The sequence below is a fragment of the Rutidosis leptorrhynchoides genome, chromosome 2 (genome assembly GCF_046630445.1).
Source record: "Rutidosis leptorrhynchoides isolate AG116_Rl617_1_P2 chromosome 2, CSIRO_AGI_Rlap_v1, whole genome shotgun sequence".
NCBI classification, from domain to species: domain Eukaryota; kingdom Viridiplantae; phylum Streptophyta; class Magnoliopsida; order Asterales; family Asteraceae; genus Rutidosis; species Rutidosis leptorrhynchoides.
Window position 1 is genome coordinate 205,675,932 of NC_092334.1, and position 25,453 is coordinate 205,701,384.

The following is a 25,453-nucleotide window of genomic DNA, read 5'->3' on the forward strand; positions in this document are numbered from 1 at the left end:
AGAAGTTGGCCTTATCTGATGAGTTGAAAGATTATAAGAAGCGCTGTGAGGAGTTGAAGTCCGATTACTCTCAAGTTGTTTCTCAGGTCATTCCTCATGCTTGTAACCAATTATTAAAGAGTGCAGATTTTGGACAGCTTTTTGGTGATGTGGTGTTGGCCTCAAAGGTTCAGGCTAGGTGTGATTTGATAGGAGACTTGGCAAAGAAGGGTATTGTGTAGCTTGGTGACTTTACTGATTATACAGATCAAGGAAAGGTGATGGTTGATTCTGCTTTTGACGAGCTTGAGCAAGCTGAGTTTGATTTTGTTAAGACTATCTCTGCCAAGGTAGATGTCAAACCTGCTTATCTGTTGCAAACAAAAGCTATTGTTGTTCCTGATGCTCATGATGACGAAGAAACTCTTGTGGAGGTTCCTGAAGCTATGGGGGAGTCGGGAAAAGTTGATGCTCCCGTTAATTAGTTGTTGTTTTTAATCGTTTAAAACAATTATCATCTTTTCTGTATTGGCTTTAGACGCCTGGGCTCTGTTGCCCTTTTGAACGATTTGGTTATGTACTTTTATAACTTTAGTTCCTTTGTTTAATTTTAGCATGCTTTTCTTATATGTTTTACCATGGATTTTATCCTGCATAGGTGGGTAAAAAATCTCTTCCTGCAGGATAGTTATACAGTGATCACTTTTTAAGGAAAACCTGTTTCCTTACATCGAGCATTGCGAAGCATATTTTTGCTTCGTTGTTCGGTATGATGTGGATTATAACATGGTTACTTATATTCCGACTGTCATTTTTCTCACATAATTCCTTATGTAGGATTTAATTCTGTTAAGACATTACTTTATCAAAAGTAGTTGTGAAAAATTCATTAAGTTCTGTGTAGGAAGTTTATAGGCTTCAACTACCAACATTGCATCTTTCAACTACATGTCTTTAAGGAAAAAGAAAATACAAAAGACATCTAATGATAAAATTTTCGGAGGTTGGAGCCTTTACCCAGCACTTGTGAGACTACATAGGGTCCTTCCCAATTTGGTCCTAATTTTCCTTCGTATTCCACCTTGCTTGCGTTGTTTAACCTTGGGACATAGTCTCCCACTTTGAAGGTCGAGGGCTTCACTCTTTTATTGTAATAGCCTTTAATTGTTCGTTTTTATGAGGCTTCACGAATCACAGCTGCGTCTCTTCTTTCTTCGAGTAGATCCAAGTTGACTCGAAGATTTTCTTCATTGTTCACATTGTTTGCTGTTCTTTCTGTTAGCACTTGTATCTCAGCGGGAAGGACAGCTTCTGTTACATATGCTAGGCTGTAGGGTGTTTCTCCATTGCTTCGCTTTGGTGTTGTTCTGTGTGCCCATATCACCAAGGGGAGCTCATCAACCCATCCCTTTCTGCATTTCCCTAAGCGTTTCTCAATTCCCTTGATTATGTCTCGGTTGGTTACTTCCACCAGTCCGTTTCCTTAGGGATGATATACCGAAGTGAAGTTTTGCTGAATTTTCAATCGCTCGCAGAATTTTGGAAAAATCCCTTCTGCAAACTGTTTCCCGTTATCCGAGACTATTTCTTTGGGAACTCCAAATCTGCATACGATATACTCCTAAACAAACTTTTCTACCTGCTTACCAGTGATTGCTACCAGGGGTTTCGCTTCGGCCCATTTGGTGAAGTAGTCAATTGCTACTAGTAGAAATCTTGGACTTCTAGGGGTATCATTGATTGGTCCGACTATGTCCATCCCCCATTTCATGAATGGCCATTCTGAGGTAACAGAGACTAGTTCTTGCTTGGGTAATTTCGGGACATTCGAGTGAATTTGACAGGATTCACAAGCTTGTAGTACCGTAGTAACATCATGATGCATTGTGGGACAGTAGTACCCTAACCTCATGATCTCTGCTACCACTGACCTTAGTCCTGCGTTAAGACCACATATCCCTTCATGTATTTCTTGGATTATAACAGTCGCTTGTTTTGGTCTTACACATCGAAGCCATGGAGTGAGGAAAGATCTTCTATACAATGCTCCATTCATCATTTTGTAGGAGGGTGCCTTTATCCTTATCTTTCTCGCTTCATTTTTATCTTCTGGTAATTTTCCTGTTTCAAGATATACTTGCAGTGGAGTTGGAATGTCCCGATCATATGAATTATAAACATTTCATATTAATTGGTTTCGTTGCGAGGTTTTGACCTCTATATGAGACGTTTTTCAAATACTGCATTCGATTTTTAAAACAAACCATAACCTTTACTTTATCGATAAAAGTTTAAAAGACATAGCGTAGATTACCAAATAATGGTAATCTAAAGTACAACGTTTACACACGACCATTACATAATGGGTTACAATAATATATTACAACAATTTATTTTCCGAATGCAGTTTTTCTTTAAACATTAACATACAAGCATGCTAACTCCAAATCTTGTCCTTAATTTAGCATGCAATAGCGGAAGCTCTTAATAATCACCTGAGAATAAACATGCTTTAAACGTCAACAAAAATATTGGTGAGTTATAGGTTTAACCTATATATTTATCGAATCGCAATAATAGACCACAAGATTTCATATTTCCATTTCTCATAAACATCATGCATGCATATAGGAATCTGCATAAAAATCATTCATATTATGAACACCTGGTAACCGACCTTAACAGGATGCATATAGAATATCTCCATCATTTCGGGACTCTCATCAGATATGATAAATCGAAGTACTAAAGCATACGTAACTCGGATGAGGCTTGTTGGGCCAAATAGATCTATCTTTAGGATTCGCGTCAATTATGGGCCATTTCCCTAATTCTTAGGCTACAAAGCTAAAAAGAGGCATATTCGGTTCGATAATCCAACATAGAATGTAGTTTCGATTACTTGTGTCTATTTTGTAAAACATTTATAAAACTGCATGTATTCTCATCCCAAAAATATTAGATATTAAAAGTGGGACTATAACTCACTTTCACGTATTTTCACTTCGTCGGAAAAATAAGACTTGGCCACGGGTCGATTCACGAACCTATAACAAATATATACATATATCAAAGTATGATAGAAATATGTTCATATCATATTTTATTACATTTTAACGATTTAAGTTGTTAAGTTAGCAGTCCAACGTTAGTAGTCCACAATCAGTAGTCCACAGTTAGTAGTACATAAATCAATATATTTTCTCGAATCAATCCACGAACCAGTGTATACATGTCTCAGACTCGATCACAACTCAAAGTATATATATTATTTTAGAATCAACCTCGACCCATTATATGCTAACTCGAGCATTACCGCTTATAGAGTGACTTACGGTTATTCCAAATAATATATATAGATGACGTCGATATGATATGTCAAAACATTGTATACGTGTCTATGGTCTATCAAGACATGTATAATACAAAAAAGTTAGTTAAGATATAGTTAGTATGGATTTGTTACAAAATTTCACGTAGCTAAAACATGTAAAATTATCCAATTTTGTTTTACCCATTATTTCTTCGTTACAAATCCGTTTTGAGTGAATCAGATTGCTATGGTTTCGTATCGAACTTAACTTTATGAAAATAAACAGAAAATGTGATGGTTTATAGTCAGAGTTACAGGTTACAAGTCATTTTTTGTAAGAGGTAGTCATTTCAGTCGAAAGAACGACATCTTGATGACCATTTTGAAAAACATACTTCCACTTTGAGTTTAACCATGATTTTTGGATATAGTTTCATGTTTATAATAAATATCCTTTTCCCAGAAGAACAACTTATAAATCAAAGTTTATCATTGTTTTTAATTATCCAATCCAAAATAGCCCCCGGTTTAACTACGACGGCGTATGTCCGGTTTTACGGGGTTCTTCGTGTTTCCAAGTTTTAAATCATTAAGTTAGTATATCATATAGATATAGAACATGTGTTTAGTTGATTTTAAAAGTTAAGTTAGAAGGATTAACTTTGTTTACGAACAATTTTAGAATTAACTAAACTATGTTCTAGTGATTACAAGTTTAAATCTTCGAATAAGATAGTTATATATATATATATATATATATATATATATATATATATATATATATATATATATATATATATATATATATATATATATATATATATATGAATCGAATGATGTTATGAACATTATTACTACCTCAAGTATAGTAGGTAAACCTACTAGAAATTATGAGAAAATAACTTGAGCTTCAAAGGATATTTGATGGCTTGGAAGTTCTTGAAGTAGAATCATGACACGAAAACAAGTTCAAGTAAGATTACTACTTGAATTAAGATTATTATAGTCATAGAAATCAAATCAAACTTTGAATATGAGTATTACCTTGAATAAGAAAGATAACCTACTGTAAATATCAAAGGTTTCTTGATCTTAGATGATTACTTGGAATGAATTAGAAAGCTTGGAAGTAGACTTGCAAACTTGAAAGTGTTCTTGATGTGTTCTTGATGTGTTCTTGAGTAGTTGTTTTGTAAGCTGATTTATGTATGGATTTATGAGCTAAATTGATGTAGATTTTGATGAAAATGATGAAGAACAATTAGAAAAATAAGAGAAAACTTTAGAGAGAGTAGTTTGATGCATGAAAGTTAAAAAAAATGAAAGTGTTTATGATGGTGCCTAAAAATCTGATCCATGGTGTTGTCATATAGCCTCCATTAGTTTGTATTTTTGTTAGATATTTCATGCTAGTTGCCAAATAATGGTTCCCACATGTTTGATGAATCATTAAGGGCTGCTAAGAGCTGATCATTGAAGTGTATATACCAATAGTATGTACATCTAGGAGCTGGGTATAATACGAGTACGAATACTGACTGACTACGAGTAGAATTGTTGATGAAAATAAATGGGAATGCAATTGTAACCAACTTTAATAAGTATGAGTGTTTTGATATGTTTCTTGAAGTCTTCCAAAAGTGTATTAATAAATCTTAATATACTACATGTATATACATTTTAACTGAGTCGTTAAGTCATCGTTAGTCGTTACATGTAAGTGTTGTTTCGAAACCTTTAAGTTAACGATCTTCTTAAATGTAATTAATCCGTTGTTATTATAATTAAATGAGATGTTAAATTGTTGTGTTAACATGATAACATGGTGTACGAATACATCTTAATATCATTATATGTTAAAATACTATTACAACGATAATCGTTACATATATATATATTGTTTCGAAATTCTTAAGTTAGTAGTCTCATTTTATGTACATAACTCATTGTTAAAATGCTTAGTGAAATACTTACATCTCATAATATCATGTTAAATATACATATATATATATATATATATATATATATATATATATATATATATATATATATATATATATATATATATATATATATATATATATATATATATATCATCATGTCGTTTTTACAAGTTTTAACGTTCGTGAATCGCCGGTCAAATTGGGTGGTCAATTGTCTAAATAAAACTCATTTCAATTAATCAAGTCTTAAGAAGTTTGATTGCTTAACATGTTGGAAACATTTAATCATGTAAATATGAATATCATATAATATATAATCATGGAATAGTTCGGGTCACTACGGTACCTACCCGTTAATTTCGTCCCGAAATTTTAAGCAGTTGGAGGTGTTAACGCATCATCTGGAAATAAGTGTGGGTATTTCTTCTTCATTTGATCTTCATGTTCCCAGGTGAACTCGGGTCCTTTACGAGCATTCCATCGAACCTTAACGATTGGTATTTTATTTTGCTTAAATCCTTTAACCTCATGATCCATTATTTCGACGCGTTCTTCAACGAATTGTAGTTTTTCGTTGATCTTAATTTCGTCTAAAGGAATAGTGAGATCTTCTTTAGCTAAACATTTCTTCAGATTCAAGACGTGAAAGGTATTATGTACGCCGGCTAATTGTTGAGGTAATTCAAGTCGATAAGCCACCGGTCTAACACGATCAATAATTTTGAATGGACCAATGTATCTCGGGTTTAATTTCCCCCGTTTTACAAAATGAACAACACCTTTCCAAGGTGATACCTTAAGCATGACAATGTCACCGATTTCTAATTCTATATCTTTTCTTTTAAGGTTCGTGTAGCTCTTTTGTCGACTTAAGGCGGTTTTCAACCGTTGTTGAATTTGAATGATTTTCTCAGTAGTTTCTTGGATAATTTCTGGACCCCTAATTTGTCTATCCCCCACCTCGCTCTAACAAATTATAGATCTGAACTTTCTACCATAAAGTGCCTCGAACAGTGTCGCCTCAATACTCGAGTGGTAATTGTTGTTGTAGGAAAATTCTGCTAACGGTAGATGTCGATCCCAACTGTTTCTAAAATCAATAACACATGCTCGTAGCATGTCTTCAAGCGTTTGTATTGTCCTTTCACTCTACCCATCAGTTTATGGATGATAGGCAGTACTCATGTCTAGACGAGTCCCCAATGCTTGTTGTAACGTCTGCCAAAATCTTGAAACAAATCTGCCATCCCTATCAGAGATAATAGAGACTGGTATTCCATGTCTGGAGATGACTTCTTTCAAATATAGTCGTGCCAATTTCTCCATTTTATCATCTTCTCTCATTGGTAGAAAATGTGTTGACTTGGTGAGACGATCGACTATTACCCAAATAGTATCATAACCACTTGCAGTCCTTGGCAATTTAGTAATGAAATCCATGGTAATATTTTCCCATTTCCATTCCAGGATTTTAGGTTGTTGAAGCAGACCTGATGGTTTCTGATGTTCGACTTTGACTTTAGAACAAGTCAAACATTCTCCTACGTATGTAGCAATATCGGCTTTCATACTCGGCCACCAAAAGTGTTTTTTGAGATCTCGGTACATCTTTCCCGCTCCGGGATGTATTGAATATCTGGTTTTATGTGCTTCCCTTAGTACCATTTCTCTCACATATCCAGACTTTGGTAGCCAAATTCTTTCAGCCCTATACCGGGTTCCGTCTTCCCGAATATTAAGATGTTTCTCCGATACTTTGGGTATTTCATTCTTCAAATTTCCTTCTTTCAAAACTCCTTGTTGCGCCTCCTTTATTCGAGTAGTAAGGTTATTATGAATAATTATATTCATAGCTTTTACCCGTATAGGTTCTCTGTCCTTTCTACTCAATGCGTCAGCTATCACATTTGCCTTCCCCAGGTGGTAATGAATCTCAAAGTCGTAATCATTTAACAGCTCAATCCACCTACGTTGCCTCATGTTCAGTTGTTTTTGATCAAATATATGTTGGAGACTTTTGTAATTGGTATATATGATACTTTTGACCCCATATAAGTAGTGCCTCCACGTCTTCAATGCAAAAACAACAGCGCCCAATTCCAAATCATGAGTCGTATAATTTTGCTCATGAATCTTCAATTGTCTGGACGCATAAGCAATTACCTTCGTTCGTTGCAATAATACACAACCGAGGCCTTGCTTTGAGGCGTCACAATATATCACAAAATCATCATTCCCTTCAGGCAATGACAATATTGGTGCCATGGTTAACTTTTTCTTCAGCAATTGAAACGCTTTTTCTTGCTCATCCTTCCATTCAAATTTCTTCCCTTTATGCGTTAATGCAGTCAAGGGTTTTGCTATTTTGAAAAAATCTTGGATGAATCTTCTGTAGTAACCAGCCAATCCTAAAAATCGACGTATATGCTTCGGAGTTTTCAGGGTTTCCCAGTTTTCAACGGTTTCAATCTTTGACGAATCAACCTAAATACCTTCTTTGTTTACTACGTGACCGAGGAATTGAACTTCTTTCAACTAAAATGCACACTTTGAAAACTTAGCGTACAATTTTTCCTTCCTTAACAATTCTAGCACTTTTCTCAAATGTTCACCGTGCTCTTGATCATTCTTTGAGTAAATAAGTATGTCATCGATGAAAACAATGACAAACTTGTCAAGGTATGGTCCACACACTCGCTTCATGAGGTCTATGAACACAGCTGGTGCGTTAGTCAAACCAAATGGCATAACCATAAACTCGTAATGACCGTAACGCATCCTAAAAGCAGTCTTTGGAATATCATCCTCCTTCACCCGCATTTGATGATACCTGTAACGTAAATCAATCTTCGAATAAACTGAAGAACCTTGTAGCTGATCAAATAAATCGTCGATTCTCGGTAGTGGATAACGATTCTTGATAGTAAGTTGTAGTCGATACACAACCTGAATGTGCCATCCTTCTTTTTGACAAACAAAACAGGAGCTCCCTACGGTGATGTGCTTGGTCGAATGAAACCACGCTCTAAAAGTTCTTGTAATTGGCTCTGTAATTCCTTCATTTCGCTGGGTGTGAGTCTGTAAGGAGCACGGGCTATCGGTGCAGCTCCTGGTACAAGATCTATTTGAAATTCAACGGATCGGTGTGGAGGTAGTCCCGGTAATTCTTTCGAAAATACATCTGGAAATTCATTTACGACGGGAACATCATTGATGTTCTTTTCTTCAGTTTGTACTTTCTTGACGTGTGCTAGAACGGCATAGCAACCTTTTCTTATTAGCTTTTGCGCCTTCAGGTTAATAATAAGATTTAACTTCGCGTTGCTCTTTTCTCCGTACACCATTAAGGGTTTTCCCTTTTCGCGCATAATGTGAATCGCATTTTTGTAACAAACAATCTCTGCTTTCACCTCGACCATCCAATCCATGCCGATTATTACATCAAAACTCCCCAATTCTACTGGTATCAAATTAATCTTAAACGCTTCGCCAACTAGTTTAATTTCTCGATTCTGACATATTTTATCTGCTATAATTAATTTACCGTTTGCTAATTCGAGTAAAAATTTAATATTCATAGGCGTCAATGGACCACTTAATTTAGCACAAAAATCTCTACTCATATAGCTTCTATCCGCACCCGAATCAAATAAAACATAAGCAGGTTTATCGTCAATAAGAAACGTACCCGTAACAAGCTCCAGGTCTTCCTGCGCTTCTACCGCATTAATGTTGAAGACACTTCCACGGTTTTGCCCATTATTATTTTCCTGATTTGGGCACATAGTTTTGTAGTGGCCCTTCTTCCTGCATCCGAAACAAGTAATGTGGGCATTATTTGTTCCTTTAACCACTGGTCTGTAAGCTTCACACTTCATCGCACCATGACCCTTTCTATTACATTTGGTACATGATGCCGAACAGTAAGTAGTCGGATGGTACCCTTTACACCTTTGACAAGGAATTTTCTGATTTTTGTTGCCATTGCTGTTATTGAAATGGTTGTTGTTGGAATTGTTGTGGTTGTTATTGTTGTTGGGATGGTTGTTGTAGTTGTTGTTGGGACGTTTGTTGTAATTATTGTTGGTATTGCGTTTGTTGTTGTTGTGATTGATGTTGCGGTTGTTGTGATAGTTATTGCGATTGTGATTGTGATTGTTGTTGTTGTTGTATTGGTGACTCTTTTCACTGTTTTCTTCCCACTTTCTATTGACTTGTTTCACGTTGGCCTCTTCGGCCACCTGCTCTTTAATCCTTCCCTCAATCTGGTTCACTAGTTTGTGAGCCATTCGACTTTCCTTTTGTATGGAGGTGGGCTCTTTTGAACTCACATCCTCCTAAATTCTTTCTAGTAGTCCTTTTACAAACGCGTTGATTTGCTCTTCTTCATCTTCGAACACTCTTGGACACAATAGGCACAACTCTATGAATCATCGTTCGTATGTGGTAATATCGGATCCTTGCGCTCGTAATCCTCTAAGCTTTGCCTTGAGCTTATTGACCTCGTTTCTGGGATGGTAATGCTCATTCATCAAGTGTTTGAATGCTGACCACGGTAGTGTGTAAGTAGCATCTTGTCCCACATGTTCGAGATAGGTGTTCCACTATGTTAACGCAGTACCTGTGAAGGTATGCGTGGCGTACTTTACCTTGTCTTCTTCAGCACATTTGCTTATAGCAAAAACAGATTCGGCCTTCTCGGTCCATCGTTTCAGTTCGACTGGTCCTTCAGTTCCATCGAATTCCAGAGGTTTACAGGCAGTGAAAGCCTTGTAGGAGCATCCTACACGGTTTCCTGTGGAGTTAACTCCACTGCTAGACCCTGAGTTATTGTTGTTGTTTTTCATTGCAGCCTGTACTGCGGCTATGTTTGCAGTAAGGAATGCATGGAAATCTTCTTCGCTCATATTCAAGTTCTGTCGAGTAGTCGGTGACATTTCCTTCAAAAATAGCCAAAAGAGTTAAGTTAATCATATAGAATATTAGGAGTAGTCAATAGTATTTCGAAGCATAATATGGACTTATTTATAAAAGCCTTTTCTTCATATTAGCGTTTTATAATTTTAGTTCAGGTAGTACCTACCCGTTAAAGTTCATACTTAATAGCTAGTGCAAAAATTAACTACTACTATCGAAATAATATTCTATCATGAAAAACTTAATTCATTAACATTTCACGCTTAAACTTTTGATACAATATTTTACAATCATACCATACCGCTATATTACATATAGCATAAAAGTACAAGCACGTTATCATACATATATTACAAGACAAGGTAAGAGTAAATGACTTCAACTCTTTTATTCAGACTCACTTATTTCTTCCTCCTCAGACTCGGTTCGTTTTGCTAATTTCCTAGGAATAAATGGTGATCCTCTAATACGAACCGTCCTTTTTACAAATGGTCTATAAAAACCTGGTGGCTTGGATGTTCCCGGGTTATAGTTAAAATTTAAGAAATACTGGTGTTTACGGTATATTCCGTCAGGGTATTTCATGTTAACATATAGTTCACCGGGTTTTGGATCGGGTTTCTCTATTTTAATTAATTTTCCCTTATCGTTTTCCATTTCTTTATTAAATTGGCCACGGTAATTTCTATTACTTCATCGGAATCCTCATCGGGATCCGATTCATCAAAAATTGGTAGTTTTCCCAATATTTTTCCTCCTCAGCGGAGACACCATCGACCATTTTTAACTTTGGTCCATTAGTTGAAGATTTTCTTTTATTTAACGGTTTTTCTGTGATTTTTATTATTTACTCTGCCGAATGTTCTTCTTCTGGTTCTTCTTCTTCTTCCGGTTCCTCTTCTTCAGGTTCCTCTTCTTCCGGTTCTTCTTCTTCTTCTTCCGGAATTTGTGAATCTTCCCAAAATACATTCACCTCTTCATTGTTTTTAGGTGAGTCGATAGGATTTGTACTAGAAGTAGACATCTATCATACAATAGCAAGTATGTTAGGAGATTAATATATCACATAATATTTACATGTAAAAATATATAGTTTCCAACAAAAAGTGTTAAGCAATCGTTTTTAAAGTAAACACGGTCGAAGTCCAGACTCACTAATGCATCCTAACAACTCGATAAGACACACTAATGCAAATTTTTAGTTCTCTAAGACCAACGCTCGGATACCAACTGAAATGTCCCGTTCATATGGATTATAAACGTTTCATATTAATTGGTTTCGTTGCGAGGTTTTGACCTCTATATGAGACGTTTTTCAAAGACTGCATTCGATTTTAAAAACAAACCATAACCTTTACTTTATCGATAAAGGTTTAAAAGACATAGCGTAGATTACCAAATAATGGTAATCTAAAGTAGAATGTTTACACATGACCATTACATAATGGGTTACAATAATATATTACAACAATTTATTTTCGAATGCAATTTTTCTTTAAACATTTACATACAAGCATGCTGACTCCAAATCTTTTCCTTAATTTAGCATGCAACAGCGAAAGCTCTTAATAATCACCTGAGAATAAACATGTTTTAAACGTCAACAAAAATGTTGGTGAGTTATAGGTTTAACCTATATATTTATCAAATCTTAATAATAGACCACAAGATTTCATATTTCCATTTCTCATAAACATCATGCATGCATATAGCAATCTGCATAAAAATCATTCATATGATAAACACATGGTAACCGACTTTAACAGGATGTATATAGAATATCCCCATCATTCCGGGACTCTCATCGGATATGATAAATCGAAGTACTAAAGCATTCGTAACTCGGATGAGGCTTGTTGGGCCAAATAGATCTATCTTTAGGATTCGCATCAACTAGGGGTCATTTCCCTAATTCTTAGGCTACAAAGCTAAAAAGGGGCATATTCGGTTCGATAATCCAACATAGAATGTAGTTTCGATTACTTGTGTCTATTTTGTAAAACATTTATAAAACTGCATGTATTCTCATCCCAAAAATATTAGATATTAAAAGTGAGATTATAACTCAATTTCACGTATTTTCACTTCGTCGGAAAAATAAGACTTGGCCACAGGTTGATTCACGAACCTATAACAAATATATACATATAACATAGTATGATAGAAATATATTCATATCATATTTTATTAAAATTTTAACGATTTAAGTTGTTAAGTTAGTAGTCCACAATTAGTAGTCCACGGTTAGTAGTACATAAATCAATATATTTTCTCGAATCAATCCATGACCCAGTGTATACATGTCTTAGACTCGATCACAACTCAAAGTATATATATTATTTTAGAATCAACCTCGAACCTTTATATGCTAACTCGAGCATTACCGCATATAGAGTGACTTACGGTTATTCCAAATAATATATATAGATGACGTCGATATGATATGTCAAAACATTGTATACGTGTCTATGGTCTATCAAGACATGTATAATACAAAAAATTTAGTTAAGATATAGTTAGTATGGATTTGTTACAAAATTTCATGTAGCGCAAAACAAGTCGTTTTTGTAAGAGGTAGTTATTTTAGTCGAAAGAACGACATCTTGATGACCATTTTGAAAAACATACTTCCACTTTGAGTTTAACCATGATTTTTGGATATAGTTTTATATTCATAATAAATATCCTTTTCCCAGTAGAACAACTTTTAAATCAAAGTTTATCATAGTGTTTAATTATCCAACCCAAAATAGCCCCCGGTTTAACTACGACGGCGTATGTCCGGTTTTACGGTGTACTTCGTGTTTCCAAGTTTTAAATCATTAAGTTAGTATATCATATAGATATAGAACATGTGTTTAGTTGATTTTAAAAGTTAAGTTAGAAGGATTAACATTATTTGCGAACAAGTTTAGAATTAACTAAACTATATTCTAGTGATTACAAGTTTAAATCTTCGAATAAGATAGTTATATATATATGAATCGAATGATGTTATGAACATAATTACTATCTCAAGTATAGTAGGTAAACCTACTGGAAATGATGAGAAAATAACTTAAGCTTCAAAGGATCTTTGATGGCTTGAAAGTTCTTGAAGTAGAATCATGACACGAAAACAAGTTCAAGTAAGATTACTACTTGAATTAAGATAATTGTAGTTATTGAATTCGAATCAAAGTTTGAATATGAGTATTACCTGGAATAAGAAAAATAACCTACTAGAAATATCAAAGGTTTCTTGATCTTAGATGATTACTTGGAATGGATTAGAAAGCTTGGAAGTAGACTTGCAAACTTGAAAGTGTTCGTGATGTGTACTTGAGTAGTTGTTTTGTAAGTTGATTTATGTAAGGATTTATGAGTAGTTTGATGCATGAAAGTTAAAAAAATGAAAGTGTTTATGATGGTGCCTAAAAACGTGATCCATGGTGTTGTCATATAGCCTCCATTAGTTTGTATTTTTGTTAGATATTTCATGCTAGTTGCCAAATGATGGTTCCCACATGTTTGATGAATCATTAAGGGCTGCTAAGATCTGATCATTGAAGTGTATATACCAATAGTATGTACATCTAGGAGCTGGGTATAATACGAGTACGAATACTGACTGACTACGAGTAGAATTATTGATGAAAATGAATGGGAATGCAATTATAACCAACTTTGATAAGTATGAGTGTTTTGATATGTGTCTTGAAGTCTTCTAAAAGTGTATTAATGCATCTTAATATACTACATGTATATACATTTTAACTGAGTCGTTACATGTAAGTGTTGTTTCGAAACCTTTAAGTTAACGATCTTCTTAGATGTAATTAATCCATTGTTATTATACTTAAATGAGATGTTAAATTGTTATATTAACATGATAACATGGTGTATGAATATATCTTAATATCATTTATATATGTTAAAATACTATTACAACGATAATCGTTACATATATATATTGTTTCGAAATTCTTAAGTTAGTAGTCTCATTTTATGTATATAACTCATTGTTAAAATGCTTAGTGAAATACTTACATCTCATAATATCATGTTAAATATATATATATATATATATATATATATATATATATATATATATATATATATATATATATATATATATATATCATGTCGTTTTTACAAGTTTTAACGTTCGTGAATCACCGGTCAAATTGGGTAGTCAATTGTCTACATAAAACTCATTTCAATTAATCAAGTCTTAACAAGTTTGATTGCTTAACATGTTAGAAACATTTAATCAAGTAAATATGAATATCATATAATATATAATCATGGAAAAGTTCGGGTCACTACAGGAGTCATCCATGTTACCTCATCTTCTTGTATGAGATCATTGACTTCTTCTTCCAGGATCGATTTCTTCTCTAACACTTCCACCAAGACTTCCTTTGCAAGATGTTCAAATGTCAACTAAGAGAGTTTGCTCAGTGCATCTGTTTTCTTATTTTAACTTCGTCGGACATGTTTGATTTCGAAACTTTTCAAAGTTTTGATCCGTTCCTTTGCTTTTGTCAAGTACTGTTGGATGGTGGGTTGCCTCGCCTCAAAAGTCCCCATGATTTGGTTGGCTACCAGTTGTGAGTCGATGAAAGCACGAAGGTGGAGGATTTTTAATTCGTTCGCCATTCTCAATCCCGCAAGTAGTTCTTCGTACTCAGCTTCGTTATTGGTTGTTGAGAATTTGAAACGAAGTGCGTAGGTAAACTCTTTTCCATCGGGGTTTACTAACATCAGACCAGCGCCCAATCCATCAGAACTTGATGCACCATCGGTGTACAACTTCCATTCTTCACTTTCAATCCTCGGGGTGATGACTTGAGTGGAGTTCTTCGCGTCTTCTTCATCGATACTATCTGTTTCGGCAATGAAGTCTGCCAGAACTTGCCTTTTAATTGCGTGCCTAACACTGAACTCAATGTCGTGTTCACCTAGTTCAACGGCCCATTTGGCCATTCTCCCCGATTTTTCAGGTTTCGATAATACTTGTCTGATTGGTTTGTTGGTGAGCACCACTATCTGATGTGCTTGGAAGTATCTTCTGAGTTTTCTGGCTGTGTGGATGAGTGTCAAGGTGCGCTTCTCAAGCACAGGGTAATTTAGCTCTGCTCCTTGAAGTACCCGACTGACAAAGTATATTGGTATTTGCACTCTTTCTCGCTCGGTGACCAAGACGGAGCTAATGCACTCTTTCGAGGCGGCCAAGTATATAAAGAGCGTTTCTCCTTCTTCGGGTGAGGTCAAGGTGGGGAGCTTGGCAATATATTCCTTCATTTAAACAAATGCTTTCTCAGCCTCTTCGTTCCAGACAATTTTCTTCTTTCCCAAGCACCCTTTCAAGATTCTAAAGAAAGGTAGTTGTTTTTCTGCTCCCCTTGATACGAACATTGATGTGCATAGGGGTGTATACGAAATAGCTTATATTTTACTAGGAAATACTATTAAATACGATACAATTTTACACAAGTTATTTATTTATTTATAGAGTGGAAATACCTAAACCTTGCTACAACACTTATAGGCAGTGTACCTAATCGTACAGTAGTGTAGTTTTTAGTAAGTCCGGTTCGTCCACAGGGAACTAACCAAGTTTAACGCTATATTTTTAAACTATATTTGTATATAAATAAATATACATATATATAAGTAGTAGTATTATTATAAAAGGGGGTTTTTACCGTTTAATGACCGGTTTGTCGATTTTAAAACTTTAGTCACAGTTAAAACCTAATGTAAAATAAAAATAACTTAATTTAAAGCGTAAAGTAAATAACGATAAATAAAAGTGCGATAATTTAAAGTGCGATAAATAAAATGACGGTAAATAAAATTGCGATAATTAAAAAGTACGATAATTAAAAGTGCGATAAATAAAATAACAGTAAATAAAAGTGCGATGAAATATAAAATAAAGAAATTATGCTTATTTAAACTTCTGTAATCATGATGTTTGACGTGTTGATTTTAGTTTATTACCATGGGTTAATTGTCCTTTGTCCTGGATTATTTGATATGTCCATCTGGTTTTTGTCCATAACAGTCCATCAGTCATAAATATAAAGTGCGAGTGTCCTCGTCAAATTATCCTTATATTCTAAGTCAAATATTCCAACTAATTGGGGACTTAAACTATAACAAGGTTTTAATACTTTGTTAACAATTACGCCAAGTGTCCTTGTACATAATTCACCCCTGTTTTAATGAGTCTATTGACTATTAATCCATTCTTATGTCCGGTTAAATGAACGATTATTAGTACTTATAAATATCCCGCCCATCGTGTCCGATCGAGTGTATATGGCTATTTATAATTACGTCCAATTGTAAATCTTTACATTAAATTAACGAACTATCATTCAATTAAACAAATATAAAGCCCATTAATAGCCCATAGTCTAATTTCCACAAGTGTCGTTCTTTTGTCCAAACCTCAATTATGGTACAAAGCCAATTACCCCGTCTTTAATATTTTAGCCCAACATCACGATTACTTCGATTTAAATAAGCATAATAATAACTTAGCTACGAAACATTAATTTAAAAAGGTTGAACATAACTTACAATGATTAATAATAGCGTAGCGTTACACAGACAGAATTTCGACTTACACACTTACAACATTCGCTAACATACCCTTATTATTATTAATCTTAAATTAAAATTAAAATTATAAATTATATATATATATATATATATATATATATATATATATATATATATATATATATATATATATATATATATATATATATATATATATATCAAGAGATAGAGAGGATAGAAAAAGATGTGTTATTTTTGACCAAAACACGCGAACTTTATAGGACCTGAGCTGATACTGTACACCATGCGATCGCATGGCCTTCTTTTACAGCTCACATACTTTTGTTTTTTTATTTTCCGACGGTTTTAATAAATAAATATAATATATATATAATTTTAAGAATTATTTATATATTATATTTATGTGCATAGTTGACTTGTAATTTTTAGTCCGTTACGTCGCGCGTTGAGAGTTGACTATGGTCCCGATTCCGGATTTTCGAACGTCCTTTTGTACTATTTAATATCTTGTACTTTGCGTTTTGCGGCTCGTACTCTTGTAACTTTTAGACATTTCTCATCAATAATTTGAACCACTTTGATTGTACTTTGTACTTTTGAGCTTTTTGGTCGTTTGCGTCTTCAATTCGTCGAATCTGTCTTTTGTCTTCACCTTTTATTATTTAAACGAATATCACTTGTAAATAGAACAATTGCAACTAAAAGCTTGTCTTTCTTGAGGGATAATGCTATGAAATATATGTTTGTTTTTAGCATTATCAAATATTCCCACACTTGAGCGTTGCTTGTCCTCAAGTAATATGGTCTTGAAATAAAAATACTAGAATCACTTCTTTATTCTTCACACTTTGTACATCAGTGATTTTGATTTAGCGGTATAAACAATGATAGTAACGTTGTGGTTTACAGTCCCACATGACTATGAAAATTTAGATCCTTAAGGAAATTGGATCTTTATGAAAACATTTGATCTTTTGAAAATTAATTCTAGCTTTTACCCTAGATAAGTTTTCTGTAATAACCCTTCACCGGTGTCTGCAAATTGTTTTTATGGGTTTGGTGGGTTTCAGATTTGAAAATTTTAGCTCAAAACTTATGGTTTTGTGTCACCCACTTGCTAACCTTGTATTAGGAAAGCAACACGTCCAGTATACTTGCTCCGTATATTACCTTTCGGTAAACTTCCGTCCGGTTGTAAAGGAAAGCGTTGAACAAGCAACTGTTAAGGCAATGGCCCGTGACATGCTTTTGATTATGGTCTATATCGTATCGGATGCAATTACTATCCTTTGTTGGAGCAATAGTAAAGATCACCCTATAGTTTTTCAGTCTGGCACAAGGTCCTATCTTTGACCATGCTATGAAACCACCGTTCTTACGGTTGACACCTGATTTGGTTCAGGTGACCTAATGAATTCCAGGTGAATTCCTAGGATTTTACGTTCAATGGTAATGAACGCATTGAAAATGGGTTTTCTGAAAACAAATCGGTTTGTAATTTTGATCAAAATATTTTCTCGTTCAAGCTCGAGTTTAGATATCATCAAATTCCATGAGTTTGTAATTCTCAATCTTTAAAGTCAATCTCAAGGATTGAGTAATATCAGTCTTAAAAGCTGATTTTTTGATCTTTAAGGAGATTATCCTTTCTAGGGATCAGATTCATTAATCTTATAAGCTAATTTACACGGTGCCCCCCATTGTACGAGACAGATCCTCTCATAGTTATGATAAGTCTGACCACTTGGCGACCCTGTTTGATGATGAGGTCCGTGGATTTCCAGCTCATTTTCGAGAAAACTTTTCAAGGTTTTTCGTAGACTCTACAACTGGTCTGGACGACAACTTCCTGACCTAAATCAAGAAGCGCGTTTCTTTGTCGGAAGACTTTACTTCCTTTTAATGATGGAATTGATTCATCGTGTAGATCCATCTTTCTTTTAAATATATTACAATTTACCGGGTAAAACAGTTAATTTTGTCCAAAACAAAAGTATCTTCAATTATTTGTACAAAAATATGTGACATATGTTCTAAATAACTTGGTAAAATTTTCCCACACTTGGCTTTTATTTTCCTTTCTTTACCTTTTTATTTTCCTCTATTCCATTTTAAATGAATTCTAACATTTTAGGTTGTTTCTCAATTTATGTCCTTTTCGAGGTAACAATAATTTCGGTGTTAACATCTAGTTTTATCGTTCATAAATATGTATAAACATGATTTTGAGTTCATTTATTTAAAAATTTTGAAAAAATTTACTAGAATTGGGTAGTCAGTATATAAGACTAGGGTTGTTCTTTATTATCAGAGAGCACTAGATTCTAATACAACTACTGCGTTACTAGTATTTTTAATGGTAACCAAGTGTTTAAATTTAAAATTTTTAAAAATCCGAAAGAATTTAACCCATTCCCACACTTAAGATCTTGCAATGCCCTCATTTGCAAGAAATCAGTAACAATTTAAATTATTGAGGGTGATTAGCGTAGAAAAATGATTGAATTTTACCAAAGTTTCCAAACATATTGGCGTTTGTTTGTTGAATGATAAATGGTGCACATCATTTGTTCATTCCGTCTTGTTATTACATCACATTTATTTTTCGTTTTGTCGTCAAAATTAGTAGCTTTTGCTGAACTTAATGCCAGTCTTTGAAAATGCGCTGTTTTACCCTGTTGCGTACAATTGACAATATATATACATACAAATAATAACATGCATGGTAATTTGAAATGGGACTTAACATCCCACTTTCAAATTATATATGAAATATTAGTACAACATAATAAAAATGTTAAAACTTACATAAAAGTATCACAATATTATATGTTTTAAACATAAAAATAAATAAAGATAATAAAAGATAAAAATCACCAACGGAAACTATATCAATCTGGATAGGGGTTCCAGTTCATGTCGTCGGGCGGGTTCCACGGTTGGTTATAGGTATACTGATAGGCCTGATTAGGGTCGTAGAGAGTAAATGGTGGTCGCATATCGGGCTAGTGTGGAGGATAGTAAGCAGGTCGGGTCGGTACGTAGTTATGTGGTACCTGAGGTGATAGCTGGCTCATGATCTGATGCTGATGATAGTGCCATCTATCATGCTGTCATTACCTGGAATGCTCGTACACATTCTCGGCGTTCCACTACTCGAACTGACTAAATCTAGCCTCGTTTATCATTTCTACTTCATCTATACGCTGATAAATGTCAGTAACAGCCTCCCTAATGACATCCCGAATGTCATCCGCTTCCTACATTTCCTCATCTGAACCTCTCTCTACCTGTGGATGACGACCATCATATGGTACTTCCTGATTGCATCTACTCTTTAATACCTTTGCACCCTGATAGACCTTCAATCCTAAAGTATCAACCTGTTCCCTACACACCATCAGTGGACCCCCTTGATCCCTATCTACACCCAAATACTCTCCAATGAGAGTAACAAAAATACCTCCTCCTATTATTCCCCCGTCCTGTATCCCTGCCACCATTTTGGACAGATAAAAACTAACACAGTAGGGGATATTAACAAAGCTTCTAGTGTTTCGAATACACTTAAGGTAAAATAAATCGTGTAAGGTCATCTTCTCCTTGTTTTTATCTCTTTGTGTAATCTAATTAGTTAAAAATCTATGTATAATACGTAGCTCTACTTTGTTAATATCTAAATAGGAGTGTCTTCCTCCCACCGTAAAAACATTATAATTTGACATACGCCTCCAAACGGCGTCCGCGTCAAAATTCTTATCTACCCTTTCACCATGATAAATCAAATTTGTACAATCAGGTAGTAGTAATTCACCCGGATTGTAAATCTGTAAAGCCTGGCCATGTCCAGCATGGACATCCTATACATCCTACGGCCAAGTAAAAATCTAAGAAAATTTCTATCATCTAACCTAACTACATCCGTATTTAACGCTATAGTACTCATAAGCTCAACACACCATTCCTTATATACAGGCCTACGAATGGTGAATAAACGTTTCCAATCGGGAAAAGAAGAGCTGTCATACCTTTGGATTAGATGCTGTCTAACTGAGTTAACTAGTTGGACCCTTTCCAAAGGCTCCCAATCGATTACCCTCGGTACTTCTACATTTTTTGTTACCAGTTTAAATTTGTTACTTTGGTACGTTGGGTAATCTCTCCAGCTTCGATCAAATCTCAAATTGGGATGCAACTGTTCTTCATGAATCGTTGGGTGTTCTATTATCGGATGAATCAGAAATTGTACGTAGGCATTAACATATTCTTGTTGCAGATCATAATATGGTATGTGTTGATCATTATGATATTGTTGTTCCTGTTGTTGTTCCTGTTCAGGTTCTGGTTCATATTGTGACTCATATTGCATTTCTTGTTGCGGTTCCGGAGCAGGGGGCCTAGATGATGATGATGATGCACCATCAGTATCGGTATATCTCTGCAAAACACATTAAACACAAAATTTGTGCATCCAAATATGCATTAGTGTTAGCAAAATAACAACTTGAAACAATTACAATAACATGTTTAATCAAAATTAAACTTATACACATTTTCACAATTTTAACAATTCTACACTTTTTCAAATAAGCATATATGAAAATGTTTACAAAGTTCATAAGCATTCTACTCAAATAACATGTCAAAATAATCATTACTAGCAATTAAACAAGTTTCAAATGGATTTACATCAATTTAATCAAGTTCATGAATTTTAGACCTAAAAAGTCTACTTTAATTCTCAAAAATCATGTTTAGGATCAAAGTTTGGATCATTTAGCTACCTAAACATGTTACACTACTTAATTTAGCAATAATTCATGACAAAAATCGGCCATAACCTGTTTATATCAAAAAGCCCCAAATTGCTCAAGAACACAAACCCTAGATTCCTAAAAATTTTAAAGTTTTTGGCTTCAAATCATGTTAAATAGCATCAATATAGGTTATACATGCATAATATACTAACAATTTAACTCTAATTACACTAGAAATTAACAAAATCAAATTAGGTATAAATTAGCTCAAGAACACTAAAATTCAAATTTAAAGAGTTTTAAGGATGTAATTGTTACCTTTCTTGAAAAACTTCTTAACAAATTCATGATTAAAGCGGATTTTAGCAAGAAATTTGGTTGATTTTGATGAAAAATTGATGATTATAGGTGATGTTTGGGAGTATTTTACGTATGTGTGTGTTGTTTGTGAAGAGTAGCAAGCTCGCTGGGTTTCTTATTCCTGACCAGTTTTTGGTCTCCATGTGACCGCATGGATTTAGTAAAGGAACCCCATGCGATCGCATGGGGTCTGTTTTTTTTTTTTTAATAAAAACCTTATACTTTTAAAACAAATAATTAATTAAAAATTTTGTTTCTTTTTAGGATGAGGGCGTTTCGGATCGTTGTCCTAGTCCGTCTCTCGACAAAATTTTAAAATTTGTCACTTTTAAAGCGTTGTTTTAAAAGCAAAGATTTTTTTGATTTTTTTATGTTTTTGGCATACTTTAAATCAAATAAGATTAAAAATAATGATAATAAAATTTCTCGTCCCTCCCTTGGGTAAAGCAATTTCGGTTCAACGACCTAGTCTTCAACTCACGACGAATTTTAAAAATCATATTTTTAACTTAGTGAAATAAAGTAAATTTTTTTTTTTAAATTCACACTAGACTTAAATTTAAAATGCATAAAATTAAAAATTCATCTTATTAATATTTTTATACATACATACTTATATTAAAAATATTAATTTTTCAAATATTTACAAACTTAAATATATTGATTTAAAAATTTACAATATTAATTTTAAAAACATAGTAAAAATAAAATTAAAAATCTTTTTGGTCTTTTATCCCACTTTAATCAATCAAATATTTTCAAAAATATACGCCCCTCTTTTCGGTAAAGTAATTTCGGTTCCATAACCTAGTTTTACTCCTGACGAATTTTTGAAATATTTTGGGTTGACTGATTAAAGATATTTATACCTTAAGAATAAACGGTAAATTTCGCAGTGATGTAATAAATTTTTGTATGATATCAATAATTTCGGTTACGCATACCTAATTTTATTGAATACCCATTTAATACTTTATAGCGAACGATTCAGTGTTTATTATCAAAAGGTTAAAAGCAATAAATAAAAAAAATAAAAACTGTACATACTTACCTGTGAGATAGAATTCTCAGAGACCTGCTTTAGCTGACTCATAGGAGAGTCGTGTGAATTGGTTTTCCATAGCTACATAAGCGTAACCTCGATTTTTCAATATCTTTTCTTCTAAACACATATACGGTCCTTCTCTGAATAGAGTAACAAATTTGGTATTTGAATATGTTTGATTGTTCGAACATTTACCTTCGTGCGACCATTTTCCGCATTTATAACATCTTTCAAGGTGTCGTGCTCTTCTTTTTGTTGCGGATTTTGATTTTCCTTTACCAAAATGTGTCTTATGATGATCTTTCCTGACTTCTTTCCTTACTTCGTCACATCTACCTCTTATTACTGACATCAGGTCACTCGGGAGTGTGTCATTATTACGTTTAGTAATCAAAGTGTGTAGCATTAGACCATGGTTCAAATCAAAGGAATTCTATATCTCGTAAAACTTAAAAAATAAAAATTCAGAATGGATGGAGAAGACTAGTTCTTTAGGGTCAGCTAGGGAAAGACCATTCGGATTCCATCTTCAAAAGCTACACGAAAATAGAATATCTAACTCTAACAGAAATATATATTACCCTTAAAATATTTGAAATTTCCCACACTTAGTTAGTTGTGGTGTCGAAATTGTGATTAACTTCATCTTCAACTTCCATTGGATTATCTATGTAATGTTTAACTCTGTGACCATTAACCTTAAATTCAATTCCATTTGAATTTATTAATTCTACTGTTCCATATGGGAAAACTCTTTTGACTATGAATGGTCCAGACCATCTTGATTTTAATTTTCCAGGAAATAGCTTGAATCGTGAATTGAAAAGAAAAACTCTGCCTCCTTCTTTAAATTCTTTTGAACTTCTGATTCTTTTATCATGCCATTTCTTCGTTCTTTATTTATAGATTAACGAATTTTCGTATGCTTCATTTCTTAATTCTTCTAATTCGTTTAGTTGACTTAATTGTAAACGTCCGGCATCATGTAAATCAAGATTACATGTCTCCAAAGCCCAAAATGCTTTGTGCTCAATTTCTACTGGAAGATGACATGCTTTTCTATAAACGAGTTTGAAAGGTGTGGTTCTAATTGGAGTTTTGTAGGCTGTTCTAAAAGCCCATAGTGCATCCTCAAATTTCATGAACCATTCCTTCGGATTTGATCATATGGTTTTCTCTAGAATACGTTTTAAAGCTCGGTTGGTATTTTCAACTTGTCCACTTGTTTGTGGATGATAATCGGTTGAGATTTTATGAGTTACTCCATATCTTTTGAGAACTTTCTCAAGTTGATTATTACAGAAATGAGTACCCTGATCACTTATTAAAGCTTTCGGTGTTCCAAACCTTGCAAAAATACGTTTTAAAAAATTGACTACAACTCGTGCATCGTTAGTCGGGAGAGCTTGTGCTTCCGCCCATTTAGATACATAATCAATGGCAGCGAGAATGTAGAGATTATTATGAGATTTTGGAAATGGACCCATAAAGTCAATACCCCAAACGTCAAATACTTCACATACTTGAATGACATTTTGTGGCATTTCATCACGTTGACTTATTTTTCCGGCCCTTTGACAAGCATCCCATGATTTACAAAGAAGGTGTGCGTCTTTGAAAATTGTAGGCCAATAGAATCCAGCGTCATAGACTTTTCTTGCTGTGAGTTGAGGCCCATAATGCCCTCCTGTTGGTCCTGTGTGACAATGGTTTAAGATTTGACTAGCTTCATCTCCGAATACACATCGGCGTATTATTCCATCGGGACAACTTTTAAACAAATGTGGATCTTCCCAGAAATAGTGTTTTATATCACTAAAGAATTTCTTTCGTTTTTAGTATGGCAACCCTTTTTTAAGGAATCTACATACTAAGTAATTTGCATAGTCTGCAAACCATGGAATTTCATTATAATCTATCTTCAATAGATATTCATCAGAAAAGTTATCTTGTATGGCCGATTCATTTAGAACTTCTAATTTAGGATTTTCAAGACGAGAAAGATGATCAGCGGCGAGATTTTCTGCTCCCTTTTTGTCTCGGATTTCAATATCGAACTCTTGTAAAAGTAAGATCCAACGGATTAATCGTGGTTTAGCATCTTGTTTCGAAAATAGGTATCTAAGAGCAGAATGGTCGGTATAGACCACCGTTTTAGTTAGAACGAGATATGAACAAAATTTGTTAAAAGCAAAGACAATAGCAAGGAGTTCTTTTTCAGTAGTTGTGTAATTCGTTTGTGCTCCTTGTAACATCTTACTAGCATAATAAATAGGTTGAAATCGTTTTTCAATCCTTTGTCCTAAAACGGCTCCCATTGCAAAATCACTGGCATCGCACATGAGTTCAAATGGTAAATTTCAATTTGGAGTTATCATGATCGGCGCATTAGTGAGTTTTTCTTTAAGAATATTAAAAGATTTGATGCATTCATCTGAAAATATGAATGGAGCATCCTTTTCTAGGAGTTTATTCATAGGAGTGACAATTTTAGAAAAATCTTTTATGAAACGTCGGTAAAAATCAGCATGCCCTAGAAAACTCCTAACTCCTCTAACATTGG

General features: G+C 34.0%; 1 protein-coding gene across 1 annotated transcript; it reads right to left on the minus strand.

The window, feature by feature from the left end:
- Nucleotides 1-14,613: 14,613 nt before the first annotated feature.
- LOC139888527 (uncharacterized) lies at nucleotides 14,614-15,438 on the minus strand. The gene has a single exon (XM_071871532.1). The coding sequence runs from the start codon at nucleotides 15,436-15,438 to the stop codon at nucleotides 14,614-14,616; it is 825 nt and encodes a 274-aa protein (XP_071727633.1).
- Between the last annotated feature and the right edge of the window lie 10,015 nt (nucleotides 15,439-25,453).

Excerpts from the sequence above, each read along its gene's own strand:
- LOC139888527 (XM_071871532.1), bottom strand. The coding sequence starts at position 15,438 with ATGAAGGAATATATTGCCAAGCTCCCCACCTTGACCTCACCCGAAGAA.